The following is a 17,791-nucleotide window of genomic DNA, read 5'->3' as shown; positions in this document are numbered from 1 at the left end:
CCAATGAGCAACTGTTTGAAAAATTAAGAGTGTTTTAGTGCTATGAACTGTTTAGGTCTTTAAAGAAATTAATCAAAGTATCATGGTACAATGTTATACAACCATCTTGAAGAGTAATGGTCAAAATAGTTTAAGTTGACTGAAGCAAGTTGAGTAAATTTGACAAGTAAATGTACATACCCTTATTTACTGGGTGTACCAGTAATTTTACGATCCAGCTCAAAACATATTGTTATAAATTAGCTTTTTCTTAAACCCTTATACCGGTACTTACAGTCCTGGTCCGTTTTATTTATGATCTATATTCAGGAAAAGTGAATAAACATGAGGTTTGTAAGGGCGGGAATTGGCACCTTGACTTTCATCGACAAACCCTCGCGTGACGTTGAGTAGGCAAACACACCATCTGAATCGACCTGACGCCAAAACAAGTTGAGAAGGTAAGTTGTGCGATGAGCGCCTATGATCATTACATGAGTCAATGACACAATGAGAACTTTCGGAGAAACATATCAGCTTATTCCATAGCCAGTGTTCACTCACGTCGAATTACCTTCGAGTAGGTTTGTATTTGAACTTCAACAGAGGTGTGTAGATTGAAACCTAGCATAACTAGCTAGCTAGCTTGTTAGGTGCTGTTAGCTGTCATAACAAGCGTATGCTAGCTAGCTGATGAAACTTGTTTCTGTGGTAAGTGTTGGATAGTCTTGTAAGGTTTGTTTGCCACATACGCCGTTCATTTTCACCTATCTAAGATTTCTGTCAGTGTTGATTTAAGGCAGTATTCTGCGCGAAGACATGACTCAGGTCGACAACTGGGCTGTGCTGCTCTGGACCTACCTACACCGTTCGCCAATTTAGGATGAAGTTATACTGATTTTTGGTGACAGAATTATATTTCGAATAGCCTGGTCTTTAGAGGCAATGAAACGATTGCAAATTAGCCAGCGTCAATGAAAACCATTGCAGTTAGCTAATTGCTTTGTGTCTGTCATTGCATGTTGTGGCTTAGTATTTAAGTAGCAGTTCAAAAAATAAAACACTCTGAAATTGATTTACCGTGAGCTTCTTTAGTAACTTTAACACGTAAAATCGAAGCATTTTCCTCTGACATGTTTACGGCTTGTGACGTTAACTGGTTGTGTGGTAGTCAGTCCGGCGTGGCAAACTTGCCCTGTTGCTGTGGTGTAACCGGATTTCTGACTGTTGAACTAGCTAATATTCTTTCATTCCTTTGTTCATTTCTGTGTTTTAGTAATTTGATGACAACGTCACATGTGTTGGTGGAGAGCGTTCTAGAGTCCCCGAGTGTATGCTCAGAGGCACTGACCGGGCATAGAGCTTGCGTTTTTAGTGGGGAAAAAGCTGGACTGATAGTTTTGTCAGGCGCACATGATTCAGCTGCTCAAACTTAGCTCAGTTTTGCTGGAATAGGGCCTACTGTTTAGGTAATAACGTCCGACCGATAGCAGTGTGCCATGATGCTCACTACAGTGAGTGAGATGTATTCAATTACAGATCAAACTATGGCTGGAGTTGGTCGTGGTAAAAGCTTTTGTCTCAACTCTCTACCACCATCTCAAACTGTAATAAATGCTACCAATTAGGACAAAGCTCAATTAATTGAAAGATTGTGAAGAAACACTTCCTCTGTCTTAAGGTCATCCTACAGGTGTGTCATACTGTGTAGATGACGAATCCAGGGGTTTGCTCAAGTGAGGTGGATCCGTTAAAGGGCGTGGAGGGGGATGTAGGCGAAGCCGGGATCAGTGCTCCCACCTCACCGCTGAAGAAGGGGGTCTGTGGAGGAGGCTTGCGCCTGTCACGTCTCTCAGCGTGGCGCACAGCAGCCTTCCTCCTCGCACTCTTCCTCTGCCTCACCATCGTCTTCGCTTTCTCTTTCATTCTCCCCTGCCCTATACGACCACAATACCTAGTCACATGGAATTACACTTTACCAGCTGCAGGTAATATACAAACACTTATTTACACTGCTTTATTGGTGCCAGTGCTCTTTGTAGATGTGCTATATTTCTTTAGTGAAATAACTTGCTGTGTGTGTGTGTAGCTGCTTATGATTTTCTGGCTGTAGAACATGCCAATAAGGATAAGGTCAAAGATATTATCTTCATCTACAAGAGCCATGAAGGCAGAACGAACAACACCTGTGAGAATGAAGGTGAGGCTCGCTCCTGTCTCATGACAGAACGACAGAAAAATGCTATTCGGCAAATCCCTCCTTACCCTTCACTGTCCAGTACATAAGTAAAAGTAGCTTCAGAATAACTGTTGAATCAACATTGGGTTTTGCAGGCTTGTCATCGCCATGTATTTTTGTGCTTGCGGTGGATGGAACGGATGGAGAATACATATGGGAGCAACCGTTGAACTTTGACCTACGCTGGGCTCAGTGTGGACTTAATGGACTCGACGGAGATAGTCCAGGATGCCTCCTGGCTCATACTAACACACTCACTGCCATCTCCACACTCGGAGGTATATCGGCACAGTAATGCACACACACACACACACACACACACACACACACACACTCACACAGATATACAGGAACACATACACAAATGACATAGCTACAGGTTATATCCACTGAATCCTACTCCTACTCCCCTCTGTCTGTGGAAGGCAGAGAAGAGCATCAACAGCAGTGGGTTGATAATAGTCCGTCACAATTAGACCAATTTTATGACGAGGCTTTATAAGGATTAAAAGGACTACGATTAGTATGTTTCTGTTTTTGCCTAGCATAGTTGAAATCCAATGGCAAGTCTCAAGACAGCAGTGAAAATGTGTAGAAAGGCAGCGCCATGTGTGGAGTGGACTCTTATTAAGTATGTGTCTGTACATGTGATAGGTAGCGTTCTGTGGCAGCAGAGCTCCTCTCCTATGGCCAGGGCAGTGATGCCTGTGCTGAGTGTCCCAGACCTAGATGGAGATGGAAAGGACGACATCGCTCTGCTCATTCCTCAGCAGGATCAGGTAGGGCCTGGGGGACCTGTCAGTGAAATAGTTGAGATGTGTGTGTCTTAGTTGTTGGGCGCGTTGGAATGTGACCTCACCACTGGGAACCTTCATCAGGCAGAAATAAGAGCCTCAGCAGGGCGGCCTTGCCAAGTATCCTACTGTGCCCTTGGTTTATATCTGAAATACCTCTGGTCTGGCTTGGTAGATGTGTTTCCCTTTCGAGACTGTACTCCAGGGTTTCTTGCTCTTTGTCTTTATGGAAGTATGCTAAACTACTACTGATGCTAATGTGAATGCTAAAACCATAAAACAGACATGTTCACAGCTGTGCCTTGTGGTAAACCTGGTCTCCCTTTCCCCTTAGATGAAGCTCGTGTTCCTCTCCGGGAGGACAGGGTTTCCAATCGGCTCAGAGGTGAAGGTGGTGGACGAGGTTTCATCTTCCCACATGTTGCACAAGACAGCCAATGAGGCGCAGTACCTCCTTCTGCAGACAGGTGCTCCTCCAACACTTAGGCAACAAAGGGATTCACCAAGGCAACACAGTCAAATAGTCAGCTTGCAAACACCACCACCTGTTTGCATTTCTAAATATAAACTGACATTGGGAATGGAAAATCAGGTAGTTCTATGAACATACTGTGCCTGGAGTGAAGGTAAATTTAGTTGGGACACTAAAAGATGCAGTGAATGGAATTTAGGGGATCTATGAGCAGAAATTGAATATAGTATACTATAAAACGTTGTGCTTTCCTGAGCTTATAATGAGCCCTTCACATCTATAACATAACACCAAGACTGAAAACCCCTGCGTTACTGCATGTAAAAGCAGTATGAATAAAATAAAATGGTATGGTGTTGCTTTTGAATTAAAACAGTTTTCTACTGTTTACAATCTACAAACTGTTACAAACTGTTTAGTTAACTCTCCCTCCCATCCTCTCAGGCTCAGGGTTGTATGCTGAAGGGTTGTGGCATCTGGTGAAGAAAGCTGGTCTCAGTGAACAGCTGAAAAAAGATTCCAAGTGGGAGAAGCTGAGGAATGGAACAGGACCCATAATGATCTACCAGTAAGACACAGAAACACGGACACTCACAAAGTACATAGTACTAAATCCTAGGGTTGTCCATTTCTCTTAACCCCTCTGCTCCCTCTTTCCCACAGCTCTCCATCTCTGCAGCAAGTGTTGAGGGCTGCTGTGGGCTCTGAAGTTCCTTCTCTGTTGCTGATAATGGGTTCCAGTGCACAGCCGGACCAGGAGAGCAACCAGCTGGAAGGCACAGTCACAGAGCTGCTGGATGGGGACAGTCTTAGCTCACTCTGGAAAATCAACAGCAGTAAACTGCTCAGGTAACTCTAGGGCTCCAGTGACATTACAACAGACACTCATATGTTTAGAGGAGCTATATGCAATATTTGTCTGGCCAGTGATTCCATACTCCCAATTCCAAGCAGACTAGAGTTTGTCCACCCCTACCTTCTCTTGGTTTTTAGAAGTAAACTAAATGTTTGGCCAAGATTGTGGAGGCCAAAAGCTAAATATAGCATGAAAACATTTCTAATTGAAATATCTAAGCTTACATCCTTGATTAAAAGATGTTTAGATATCTATCCATTTTAATTGGTATTTATATGTTACATTAACTTAGTCGAGGCAAATACATCCCTGTGTATCTTACTTCATTTCAGCACTCAAGCATTTTACCTTTAATGTTAACCAATGGGTTTGCTGCCATCTATAGGATGGTAATGCTTACTTGAGGTGTGTTTGCAAATTCAATCTGGCACTCTGACAATGGGTTGACGCTCTTGCAGTTTAAAAAAAAGCAGAGCGCTCCATTCCTCCACGAATTAATTAGCATAGTTAATATTATTTTAGCCTCTGAAATGGGAATTTAGCGATGAAAACATCATTCCTGACAGTGTGAGCATAGGTCTCTTTCATGTCTATGAGGCAGCCTTGCTGTTTCGCTAAGGTGACTCACTTTCGCCTCTTGTGACAAAATGTTATGAGGGAAGCCGGAGAGATGCTAGCTGGTTAGCATACTCACTTTAGTAGCAATACAGTACTAGGGATGCCTTGGTTTGAAATTATGTGGCACAGTTACTTACCTTGAAGCTGTGTTTTTTTTTTTTTTTATCTCAATTATTTTTCTTTTTCACAAATCCAGGGACCAGATGTTCCTCTGCCATTCTCACAATGTACTAAAATAACTCAAATTAGCCTTTATTTGCACTGACTGACATTTTTGGTTTTAAAACGGATTTATAATACCGACTTCAAAGTTGTAACGGTTTATTCACTGTTTAGATTAATAACCAAGATTACCCGCAAAACTATACAGTACCTATACAGTACACAGGCGTTTTTGACATTACATCAAATTGTCTTCATTTTCTGTTGCTTGCATTTCTTGTCCATTTTTGTATGTTTTTTTTTTTTTTAATTAAGTTCTTCCTCTCTATAGCCCCATTTTTATATAATTTCTCACTGTTTTTGTGTTTGTTCTGTGCGATCAGTCAGCCATCATTTGGACATTTCAACAAAGACAACATTCCTGATGTTGTGATGGAGGAGGATGCCGGAAATGCAACCAAGAGGGTATGTATTTTCTGTGCATGAAATACACATGCTCGGAACATTCCTTGATTGATTTTTTAAATTTTTTTTATTGTAAGTCTTCCTTTTTTTCCTTTCTGGTTTCGTAAATGTACATGATCAGAGGAGAGGGGCTTGGCTTTTCCTCTTTTTGGGATGTTAATCTAGATAAATGATCTGATATATTTGTTGCAGGTTGTGATTTTAGATGGAAAGACAGGGAGAGTGTTGTGGGAGGTGACCTTGCTGGCTCTACCACACACACCTGCGCCTGCGTCTGTTCTCACCATACACTCCTACTCTGTGTTTATGTTGTGGGGAGAGAAACAAGGCAACCAAACAGTGAGTACCTTTCGTTCTGTTCCGTTCCGACACACACACACACACACACACACACACTATGTAGAACAAAGAACAACTGTATGAAAATAGGCAGACAGATGTCAGTAGTGTACCATTACTAACACACACACACACACACATACACTTATGCAGCGTTGCCAGTTTCCAGGGGGGGGGGGGACTATTAGTGTGCGTGTGTGTATGACCGGAACAGAGCACAGTCTCTCTCTCTCTCTCTGCCTGTCACATCTCATTGCTTATTCAGCCTCCCCACAGATTTTGATCGGTCTATCCTATGACAAAATGTACATAAGCAGCTAAAATGTGTTATCAAAATAGCCCTAAAATTGCAGCTTGCAGGTTTTAGTAGCCCAATCTGGTAAGAAAACCCAGACTGGCAACACAGCTCATAAAGGAATCATAAGCATAGGTCTCTTCATAGGAGCACTCCGTCATGCACAATCAAATGTCTTGAAAGGGACGTAGTTTAAAGGTTTAGTTTAAAAGTCTTTGTGCACTTAGAGGACTGGGACTTGATACATCAGGGTCATTTGGCCACTGCTACTGACCGTGTGTTCCCTCATTAATGTGTAACGTATTGTGTGTTTAGGGCTTTGCATTGGAGACGCATTACTCTTATCTATTACACCCTTCCTACTCTAACCTGCTGTTGCAAAGGAGCAATCCAGTGGAACACATCGTTGCTTTTAAAGGTACGAAAAGGTGACACACTCATAAATAATGCGAGAGGTTGATGTAGTGAGATTTACAGAGTCATTGTTTCATTAACTTTGGCTAACTGTCTATGACAACATATTTGACATGCTTGTGTCACTCATGCAAGCAAATGTGTTGTTTTGTCCCGTCATTTTATTCAAAAATTTCAAATTCCGATTTGTGATTGTGATCCCGTCCACGCAGTGCGGAATCATAGGGCCCTAAATTGTAGATACTCCAGACACTCTGAAATAAATGTTCAATTATATCTATACATTGAAATATTTTAGCACATGTTAACAGTGTGTGTGTGCGTGTGTTGTTTTGTTTGTCCAGTCACACTACTGGAGCGTGGTCGCCACGCCTCATACCTCCTCCTGACCGGCCCCCACGCCAGTGAAGGGGTGGACCCAGACGGAGCGGGGTCAGTGGTCCTGACCAAGCGCAAGCTGAAGAGTGACATTTCAGCCAGCAGTGTGCTGAGTGTGAGGGGACCATTGAGCGAGGACAGAGTGGAGCACGTCAAAGAAGCCTTCAGTCGACTGCGCTTCAGCGACTAGCACAGCACTGCAATATTTCAGGGTTATGCATTCTTTTGCTCTGCCTGTGTTCCCTGGTTTCCCTCTTTTACTTATTTATATAAAAATACACCTTCTGTGGATTTGACAGTCCTATGCCCTTGTTCTCAGGTAGACTAGAAAACCCAGACATTTTGCACTGTCATTGGAGGAAGAGGGACTAATCCCTGTGCTTCCTACACGCACAAACTATTTTACCCCAGCCACACCAGAAACACTTTACTTTACTATCTCACTTCCATCTTACAGTGCTGTCAGTTAATCGCCTCATCTGACACTAAACAACTGAACTTTATGCCCTTAACACTTAAGTACTTAAGTTAAGTGAATTTCTCTGATGTGCAATGGTACTACTCCCTGGAAGCTTTAACTACACGTACTTTATCTTCACCTTTTAACGCTGTGTGTTAAAGTGAAGACTTACTACACACTGACTAACTACACCTCTCACTAGTAATCACTACTGTCCATATTTAAAGGAGTTCCGATACTTCCCTCTAGGGGGTCCGTTGATTCATATGACTTAAAACGGCAAGACTTTGTCAATACTATGCATGGAGTTCTGCTTTTAGTCATAGTCACATCTAATACACTTCAATATAGCCTAGCACTTTTCTTAAAGGCCAGCTGAACTGAAAGAATGTAGTTGAAGCGGAGTCATTCTACATATGACAAGCGCTCACGTTTTGTGTATGGTGTTTAGGGTATGTATTAACCAACTTCTGGCCTGGCTTAGTGAGACTCAGAAATATAGTTTGCTGCAGTGAAATTTAGAAGACATAGCACTGTGTACAGATGGAGTCCTGTAAACGGTTTGGATTTACCTGTGCAACTGTTGTTATGTACAGTTATGCTCTTTTATGTGCCTTATCAATCACTGTCTCTGTCCATGTGCTGGTGGGCCCTCATGCGATGTGTTGTGATGAACTCTGTTATGCCATTTGAGTGGAGAGAGGCTAGCAGTGTGCTTGGGACCAGTGCTGGAATATCATTGGCGTTGAATATACATCAGTGCCATTTTACTTAAGTGCCATTTTAAATCTGGCCTGATTAAGCCCTGTATCAGGAAACCGGACGTCACAATTCTGGCTGGCCCATTGAACCAAAGTATCCTGACCTGGGGAAAACAGGAAACGGCTGATGTCTTTGTGTCGTTGGTAAACTGTGGCTTTTAAAAGTAAGGACAATTATAAGGGAGTGGGACTTAACTGTTACATATTTACTTACAGACTTGCATACCTATTTAATGGGAGCAGGCAATCATGTGACTACTTTGAGCATAATCTCTTTTGAGTGGGACTTTATTTAACCTGTGGATCAGGGTTTTAATGCACTGCGGAATACAATCTTATTCTCTGGTACTGAAATTAAGGCTGTACAAATCTTCGATGTTGTGACCAATAAAATGTAAGTCTGACACAAAGGCCTTTGTTTGTTGTTGATGTCCTGTTTTAAGCACATGAAGTGTACACCCGTAATTGTAGGTTTTTGGTAATACGTTACTTGGCCAAACAGGGAGTTCCACAAAAACTCCTTTAAAAAAGCCCTTCACAATGGCCACTTTCATTCACAATACATTAGTGCAGGGGTTTTCAACTGGTTTTGTCCCAGGGACCACCATTCTGACTAGAAAGTAATCCGCGGCCCACTGATGTGCCTGCGCGCGTGCGTGTGTGCGTACATTCGTGCATGTGTGGGGAGAGTGGAGACCTGTCAGTGTAATATCTGGGCATGGTGAATTCCACGTAGAAACTTCATTCAAACTTTGTTGAATTCCACAATAGAAATGGTAGACAGCGACAGTCTCATATCATTCTCTTGCCCTGTACTTATTCTTCAAGTACGTAAAAAAAATGCTCTCACACAGGTAGTTTGAAAGTTTGCAAAATACACCTCATTGCTTTTGCAGTAAGCTCTGGAAATTCGGTCTGGCAACGTATCCAGAACTTAAGTCATATGAAAATCACGCAACATCTGTTGCATGTACTCAATAAGCTTGGCATTCAATATATTCAAAACGTAATGCGTCTCCGTATGCCGCAATAGTTTTGACGGCTTCATAGCCTCAGTTGACAGTAATGTTGAACACACGAAACACAGGGGTACCTCCTCTCCCTGGCTATCATCACTGTAAATCCATATTTGATGTATTCCTCATTGTTTTTTCTTTTTCTTTGTTGACTGTTTCCCTGTATCCTGTGAAGGTGTAGGCTACCTTTGTGGAGCAGCCTGTCTCTCTCCTCACTTAACACCGATCCATTGGTGCTTCTGACCAGCTAACTCCACGGTAGAACGAAATGTTAGCTAAGGACAGTAAACTAGAAAATGCATTTCCTGAAGGAAATACCAGTGCATGAAATGCAAAGTTAAGAAAGGAAGAAGAAAAGAAAGAAGAGTGGAAGAAGGAAAGAAGAAAAGAAAGAAGAGTTAAGAAAGGAAAGAAGAGTGGAAGAAGGAAAGAAGAAAAAAAAGGAGTGAAATAATGAAAAAAAGGAAAGAAGAATGAAGGAAGGAAAGAAGAGTGGAAGAAGGAAAGAAGAAAAGAAAGAAGGTTGAAAGAAGGAAAGAAGAGTGAAGAAAGGAAAGAAAAGTGGAAAAAAGAGTGAAAGAAGGATAAAAAAGGAAAGAAGAGTGGAAGAAGGAAAGAAAAATGGAAGAAGGAAAGAAGAGTGAACAAGAGTGGCTCTGGATAAAGAGATAAAGAGAGAGTGAAATTATTGAAAAAAGGAGATAAAGAAGAGAGATGGAGTGTGAGATAAAGTAGACTGAGAGGGATAGTGAGAAAGATGGAGAAAAAAAAAATAGAGAATGGATGGTGTCTTAATGTTCCTAGTTACAGTTAAATTGAGAGGGACAGAGAGAGAAGAGGTTCCTTTGATTTGGCACAGGTGTCAGTAAAGCACAGGTGCAAGCCAGTTTAAAGACCCTATTATGATGTCATAATGGCCCAATGTAAGTCAATGGGAGAAATTTATATTCGTTTTTCTTTAATATCTTAAAAAGTATAAAGTTTAGAAAAGTGAAAAATACATAGCATAAGTGTCGTTTACAAGACCTACGCGACAAAGTTTGAATGAAGTTTCTACGTTAAGCGGTTCGGGCTGAATTAATCGCAGAAAAAGGTAACAAGAACTAGAAAATGCATTTCCTGAAGGAAATACCAGTGCATGAAATGCAAAGGTTAAGAAAGGAAGAAGAAAAGAAAGAAGAGTGAAAGAAGGAAAGAAGAAAGGAAAGAAGAGTGGAAGAAGGAAAGACAAAAGGAAAGAAGAGTGAAGAAAGGAGAGAAGAGCGGAAGAAGGAAAGAAGAGTGAAAGAAGGAAAGAAGAAAAGAAAGAAGAGTGAAGAAAGGAAAGAAGAGTGGAAGAAGGAAAGAAGAAAAGAAAGAAGAGTGAAATAATGAAAGAAGAAAGGAAAGAAGAGTGAAGGAAGGAAAGAAGAGTGAAAGAAGGAAAGAACAAAGGAAAGAAGAGTGAAAGAAGAAAATAAGAAAGGAAAGAAGAGTGGAAGAAGGAAAGAAGAGTGAACAAGAGTGGCTCTGGATGAAGAGATAAAGAGAGAGTGAAAATATTGAAAAAAGGAGATAAAAATGGAGTGAAGAAGAGAGATTGAGTGTGAGAGAAAGTTGACTGAGAGAGAAAGATGGAGAGAAAAAAAAGTAGAGAATGGATGGTGTCTTAATGTTCCTAGTTACAGTTAAATTGAGAGGGACAGAGAGAGTAGAGGTTCCTTTGATTTGGTGCAGCTGTCAGTGAAGCACAGGTGCAAGCCAGTTTAAAGACCCTATTATGATGTCATAATGGCCCAATGTAAGTCAATGGGAGAAATTTATATTTGTTTTTCTTTAATATCTTAAAAAGTATAAAGTTTAGAAAAGTGAAAAATACATAGCATAAGTGTCGTTTACAAGACCTACGCGTCAAAGTTTGAATGAAGTTTCTACGTTAAGCGGTTCGGGCTGAATTAATCGCAGAAAAAGGTAACAAGAATAAGAAGAAGAAGAAGAAGCCTAGGAATAACAATACAGGGCATTTCATGCACTGTAATAAGAAGAAGAAGAAGAAGAAGAAGAAGAAGCCTAGGAATAACAATACAGGGCATTTCATGCACTGTAATAACTAGAAAATGCATTTCCTGAAGGAAATGCAAAAGTTAAGAAAGAACGAATAAAAGAAAAGTGAAAGAAGGAAGGAAGAAAGGAAAGAACAGTAAAAGAAGGAAAGAAGAGTTGAAGAAGGAAAGAAGAAAGGAAAGAAGAGTAAAGAAAGAAGAGTGGAAGAAGGGAAGAAGAAAGGAAAGAAGAGTGAAGAAAGGAAATTAGAGTGGAAGAAGGAAAGAAGAGTGGAAGAAGTAAAGAAGAAAAGAAAAAGGTAAGAAGAGTGGAAGAAGGGAAGAAGAAAGGAAAGAAGAGTGGAAGAAGGAAAGAAGAAAGTAAAGAAGAGTAGAAAGAAGGAAAGAAGAGAGGAAGAAACAAAGTAAGGAAAGAAGAGTGAACAAGAGTGGCTCTGGATAAAGACAGTAAAGAGAGAGTGAAAATATTGAAAGAAGGAGAAAAAAAGAGTGAAGCAGAGAGATGGAGTGTGATATAAAGTAGAGTGAGAGTGATAGAGAGAAAAAAAGTAGAGTATGGAAGGTGTCTATTAATATTCCTAGTTATACAGTTGAATGGAGAGGTACAGAGAGAAGAGGACCCTTGGAGGCTTGCCGCAGGTGTCAGTGAAGCACAGGTGCAAGCCAGTTTAATTACCCCATTATGATGTCATAATGGCCCAATGTAAGTCAATGGGAAAATTTAGATTCGTTTTTCTTTAATAACTTAAAAAGTATAAAGTTTAGAAAAGTGAAAAATACATAGCATAAGTGTCCTTTACAAGACCTACGCGTCAAAGTTTGAATGAACGTTAAGCGGTTCGGGCTGAATTAATCGCAGAAAAAGGTAACAAGAATAAGAAGAAGAAGAAGCCTAGGAATAACAATACAGGGCATTTCATGCACTGTAATAAGAAGAAGAAGAAGAAGAAGAAGCCTAGGAATAACAATACAGGGCATTTCATGCACTGTAATAATATATATATATACAGTACTGTGCAAAAGTTTTAGGCAGGTGTGAAAAAATGCTGTAAACTAAGGGTGGCTTTACACGACAACGCTCCCGGGTGAAAACGACAAAATATTTTATCAGATGTGCCTTTCGTTTAGACGGCGACAGCGTTTTTGGGGCTTGAAAACGCAAAGAAATGAACCCACCCTCCAGAGTGGAAATCTTAAAAACGCTCCACCGTCACGTTCCCGTCTAAAGGGTTGAAAACGCAAAAGTGTGCTCTGAGCTGCTCACGCTGGCTATCCTTGCCTACGCGTTGACGTCATACCCATGTGCAGTACAGCCAAACAACAACAAACATGTCGGATTATTTCCATTACTCGGAGATTCAAGCTGCCTTGATATCTATCCAGGAGTCATTTCAGCAAATAAGCCGAGTAATCACAGATAAAACAGAACAGAGAAGGCGCATTAATTACACTAGGTCTCGTAGCTAGACTGTTCTATCCCTTGTAGCCTACGTCGCTTTGGCCAAAGGCGTCTGCTAATTTAAATGACTAAATGTAAATGTACACGAACACAGCAAATGTAAGTGAATGAATACATAAATAAGCTCCCAATCGCGTTAAAATAGCCATAGTGGAATAGAATGGACACATATACATCCTGCAGTACCTCCACGTCTACACCGGTTAAGTTCAATTTCACACACTTTTGCGTCACCGTCTGCATGCAGATTTCCACCCAAAGACTCTCGTCTAAACGCGAAATTAAAAGTGGGAACGCAACGCCACTTTTGCGGTTTGTGTTCAGATCGTTGTCGTGTAAAGCTAGCCTAAGAATGCTTTAAAAAATGGAAGTGTTAACAGGTTATTTTCATCAATTCTTTATAAATTAACAAAATGCAGTGAAGGAACAGAAGAAAATTCTAAATTAAATCAATATTTGGTGTGACCACCCTTTGCCTTCAAAATAGCATCAATTCTTCCAGATACACTTGCGCACAGTTTTTGAAGGAACTCGGCTGGTAAATTGTTCCAAACATCTTGGAGAACTAACCACAGATCTTCTGTGGATGTAGGCTTCCTAAAATTATTCTGTCTCTTCATGTAAACCCAGACAGACTCGATGATGTAGAGATCAGGGCTCTGTGGGGGTCATACCATCACTTGCAGGACTTTCTGTTCTTCTTTAAGCTGAAGATAGTTGTTAATGACATTGGCTGTATGTTTGGGGTTATGTTCCTGCTGCAGAATACATTTGGTGCCAATCATACGCCTCCCTGATGGTATTGCATGATGGATTAGTATCTGCCTGTATTTCTCAGCATTGAGGACACCATTCATCCTGACCAAATCTCCAACTCCACTTGCAGAAATGCAGCCCCAAACTGGAAAGGAACCTCTACCATGCTTCACTGTTGCCTGCAGACTCTCATTATTGTACCTCTCTCCAGCCCTTCGGTGAACAAACTTCCTTCTTCTACAGCCAAATATTTCTAATTTTGACTCATCAGTCCAGAGCACCTTCTGCCATGTTTCTGCACCCCAGTTTCTATGTTTTCGTGCTTAGTTCAGTCACTTGGCCTTGTTTCCTTGTCGGGGTAGAGCTTTTTGGCTGCAACTCTTCCATGAAGACCACTTCTGGCCAGACTTCCCCGGACAGTAAATGTCTGTACCTGGGTACCACTGGTTTCTGCCAGTTCTGAGCTGATGCCACTGCTTGAAATCTTCCGATTTCGAAGGTAAATAAGCTTGATGTGTTTTTCATCAGCTGCATTAAGTTTCCTTGGCTGATCACTGCGTCTACGATCCTCAACGTCTTCTTCAAAAGAGCTTGAACTGCACATTTTGAAACCCCTGTCTGGTTTGAAATCTTTGTCTGGGAGAGACCCTGCTGATGCAGTATAACTACGTTGTGTCTTGTTGCTGTGCTCAGTCTTACCATGTAAATGGATAAAAAATAAACATTTATTGTTTACATTTTTCAGAGCATTCTTAGTTCATAGCATTTTTTCACACCTGCCTAAAACTTTTGCACAGTACTGTATATATATTTTTTTAAAACTGGCCATCTCCACATGCCAGGCTTCAAACTTCAAACTACATGTATAAGATGGACCACATACTGGTAGGCAAAAGCAAAAACCTATCAAAAGCACAAAATACAGCTGATAAAATACACCAAGTTAATAAATATATTATTACAGTGCATGAAATGCCCTGTATTGTTATTCCTAGGCTTCTTCTTCTTCTTCTTCTTCTTCTTGTTACCTTTTTCTGCGATTAATTCAGCCCGAACCGCTTAACGTAGAAACTTCATTCAAACTTTGTTGCGTAGGTCTTGTAAACGACACTTATGCTATGTATTTTTCACTTTTCTAAACTTTATACTTTTTAAGATATTAAACAAAAACGAATATACATTTCTCCCATTGACTTACATTGGGCCATTATGACATCATAATAGGGTCTTTAAACTGGCTTGCACCTGTGCTTTACTGACAGCTGCGCCAAATCAAAGGAACCTCTTCTCTCTCTGTCCCTCTCAATTTAACTGTAACTAGGAACATTAAGACACCATCCATTCTCTATTTTTTTTTCTCCATCTTTCTCTCTCAGTCTACTTTCTCTCACACTCAATCTCTCTTCTTCACTCCATTTTTATCTCCTTTTTTCAATATTTTCACTCTCTTTTTCTCTTTCACTCTTCTTTCCTTCTTCCACTCATCTTTCCTTCTTCCACTCTTCTTTCCTTCTTTCACTTTTCTTTCCTTTCTTCACTCTCCTTTCTTCTTTCCTTCTTTCACTCTTCTTTCCTTTTCTTCTTTCCTTCTTCAACTATTATTTCCTTCTTTCACTCTTCTTTCCTTTCTTCACTCTTCTTTCTTTTCTTCTTCCACTCTTCTTTCCTTTCTTTACTCTTCTTTCTTTTCTTCTTTCCTTCTTTCACTCTTCTTTCCTTCATCCTCTCTTCTCTCCTTTCTTCACTCTTCTTTCCTTTCTTCTTTCACTCTTCTTTCTTTTCTTCTTCCTTTCCTAACTTTTGCATTTCATGCACTGGTATTTCCTTCAGGAAATGCATTTTCTAGTTTGTAAAGAGTACCTCAAGTCTTGTCAGTAGCTGCAGTAAAGGGTTTTGTCATGTTTTATTGTGACGCAAATTATATAATTGAAATAAAACTCAATTTTGAGAGAGAAGGAGGATAAATCATGTAAATTGCTAGCCTGGCCATTACCAGCCTGTGACTCCATTTCATTCCGTCTTTCAGTCTGGGCCAACCCAATGCATTTTGGTTTCCGAGATGGGCGGGTGCTTATCTTGAGGTTTAAAATCATTGGAGTTCCCTTAACCAATCAGCAACGTTTAGTAAGCATTCGGTAGATTAAACTCTTCCCAAAGCCAGTTGGGAGAAGAGCTACGACGTCCTTTCCAATCATAAAACTTACAAGAAAATACTCTTGTTCTCCTTTTAATTTTCTGATGTTCTCGAGAGTTGAGACAACTTTTCCGATAGCTTTTCGTGTCTTTTCCTCCAAGGCGAGTTTTGCGTCACAGCTCTGAACTGTTCGCTGATTGGTCCTACAAAATGTTGAGTCCTGGAGACGATTGTCAACGGGGTTAGGCCAGACTGAGTATGAGCTTGAAATCAATTCAGGCGGAAATATGTAGGCTGGTGTCACCAGGCTAGTAAATTGCCACCTTGGCACATAATTTCATCGTTGAATTGAGTAACAAGTGCAGGCATCCATCAGTTGGTATGAGCCCTGCGTGCGTGCCTGTTACAAAGCCTTGATGGGTACCTCTGCTCCTTTCTCAATCAAGTACAGGTTCATATTCTGGGGATTTGATTTGATCTTTGACCTCTTCACTAACCCTGAATCCCATGCTTGACCCTTACATTAATCCAGGTCTGTATTTCAGAGGCAGCTATCCTATCCTTTCCCTCCTCATCACTCCATGCAGGGTAGGCTGAGTACAGTTGGGCATTACCACACAAAAACTAATGTGTAATCGAAAACCTGACTTTTTTCATATATTCCTTTTGACTGTAAACTAAAGAGATGATCAATAATATCTATAAGTGGTTCATATTTTCCACAATTAGCTCATAACTCAAGAGTACTTTTGATCCAACTGTATTCATATTGCCAGCACCATGGGACAGTGAAGCTGCCTAACCGATTCATTGCAAAGTTACCATTCCACAAAAAAACATTTCATTTCAGTTTTTACTTTTATCCTGGGCCTTGTAAACAACTGCCATTTAAACATGCAAAAACGCCAAAACAATAAACAACCAGAAACAGAATTGCCTGATATCTCTAGATCCTTCATGTTAGAATATGCCAGTTAATGGCAGATGTACAAATGTGTTGCCAGTTGACCACAATGTTTGTGTATAGATACTACGAAAACGTTGAAAGCCTTTGAAGGTCTTGAAATGTGTCATATTTTAGAGCATAGATTAAAACTCGCAATCATCCAAGTAAAAGGGAGGTGTGACGTCAGAATGCAAAACGACTGGGGCCGATGTCTTCAGACTTCCTCAAAAATAGGAGGCAACTAAGCACGTACAGAGTCAGTCACAGATCATTTTGGCGCGATTATAAGTTTTTTTTTTTTTTTTTAATTTGCGGTGCTCCAACTGTAGCGGCCTACACTAGTGGTAAAAAAAAGGCGCAACTTAATCCAACAAAGGACGATCTCTTGAACATGTTTATTAAACTATTATATATTAAAAAGCTATTTAAAACGAACACGTCCTAACTCGGCACCCCCACTTCTACCCAATACCAAATGTAAAGATCTGACTATGCATTATCGTTTACGTAGGCTATAATTAAAAGCACGACGTGAGAGGGGAGGTGCACACAAATGCCATGCGCACACACGTACACCTTAGATAAGTATGTCAAAGCGAACGAGGGTTCAGTCACGTAGCTCCACAGATGACGCTCCTATAGTTTAGCGCCAATACACGTTAACGTTATTTTTTCAGATCAAATTTCACATAGTTCTGACCTTGCCGAGATGGTTAAAACCTCCCCCGTTATCCCGTGAATGCAACTACGGACTTTGGAAAGAGCACGACGAGACACACATGCACAGCCCGGAACTTATAGTTCAGACATTAACCTGCCTAACAATTTCGAGACAAGCAACCGACCGTAGCCTCGCCTGGTTGAAAGTTTTGTGAACTGTTGAGTCTAGTTCATAATTTTAATATTATTACCACTGCTATCTATGGAGCCTATAGGTTGTCCCGACAAATAGTTAACGGACGGATTGTAGGCTCATTCAGATCCATGGCCACAACAAACTGCGTTGTAAACTACACGATGGCTGAGCTAAATTACCTTAATCTATACTTAAAACACCCCTATTTGAGGTCATGGGATTACTTAGGCTATCGGTGAAGCGGTTGTCTCTGCTTTACCAAAAGTGCACCTTACCAGACATCACATGACTATTACTGGAAAGAAAGGTTATCTGAGGACAAGTTATTTTAATCAAATATCACAAGCATT

The 17,791-nt window shown here is 40.7% G+C and overlaps 1 protein-coding gene across 2 annotated transcripts; it reads left to right on the top strand.

Moving 5' to 3' along the window:
- Positions 1-143: 143 nt before the first annotated feature.
- Positions 144-8,612, top strand: fam234a (family with sequence similarity 234 member A). Of its 2 annotated transcripts, XM_080834229.1 has the most exons (13): positions 144-172; positions 310-440; positions 1,691-1,967; positions 2,069-2,179; positions 2,314-2,496; positions 2,873-2,997; positions 3,347-3,479; positions 3,929-4,052; positions 4,148-4,333; positions 5,504-5,585; positions 5,778-5,924; positions 6,535-6,637; positions 6,978-8,612. In XM_080834229.1, exons 3-13 carry the CDS (start codon positions 1,691-1,693, stop codon positions 7,199-7,201), a joined length of 1,695 nt encoding a protein of 564 aa, XP_080690355.1. In that variant the 5' UTR covers positions 144-172; positions 310-440; the 3' UTR covers positions 7,202-8,612. The 2 variants fall into 2 exon arrangements, with proteins under 2 accessions (XP_080690355.1, XP_080690354.1); XM_080834228.1 differs by lacking the exon at positions 144-172 and having other exon boundaries at positions 413-440; positions 1,661-1,967.
- Positions 8,613-17,791: the final 9,179 nt, after the last annotated feature.

This window comes from Sprattus sprattus, assembly GCF_963457725.1.
Source record: "Sprattus sprattus genome assembly, chromosome: 3".
NCBI lineage: Eukaryota > Metazoa > Chordata > Actinopteri > Clupeiformes > Clupeidae > Sprattus > Sprattus sprattus.
Note: the sequence above shows the minus strand (reverse complement) of the source record. Positions and strands in the feature narration are given on the sequence as shown.

Coding starts and splice junctions, on each gene's coding strand:
- fam234a (XM_080834229.1), top strand. CDS start 1,691: ATGACGAATCCAGGGGTTTGCTCAAGTGAGGTGGATCCGTTAAAGGGC. Junction 1,968..2,068: donor TTACACTTTACCAGCTGCAG/GTAATATACAAA, acceptor GTGTGTGTGTAG/CTGCTTATGATTTTCTGGCT. Junction 3,480..3,928: donor GTACCTCCTTCTGCAGACAG/GTGCTCCTCCAA, acceptor CCATCCTCTCAG/GCTCAGGGTTGTATGCTGAA.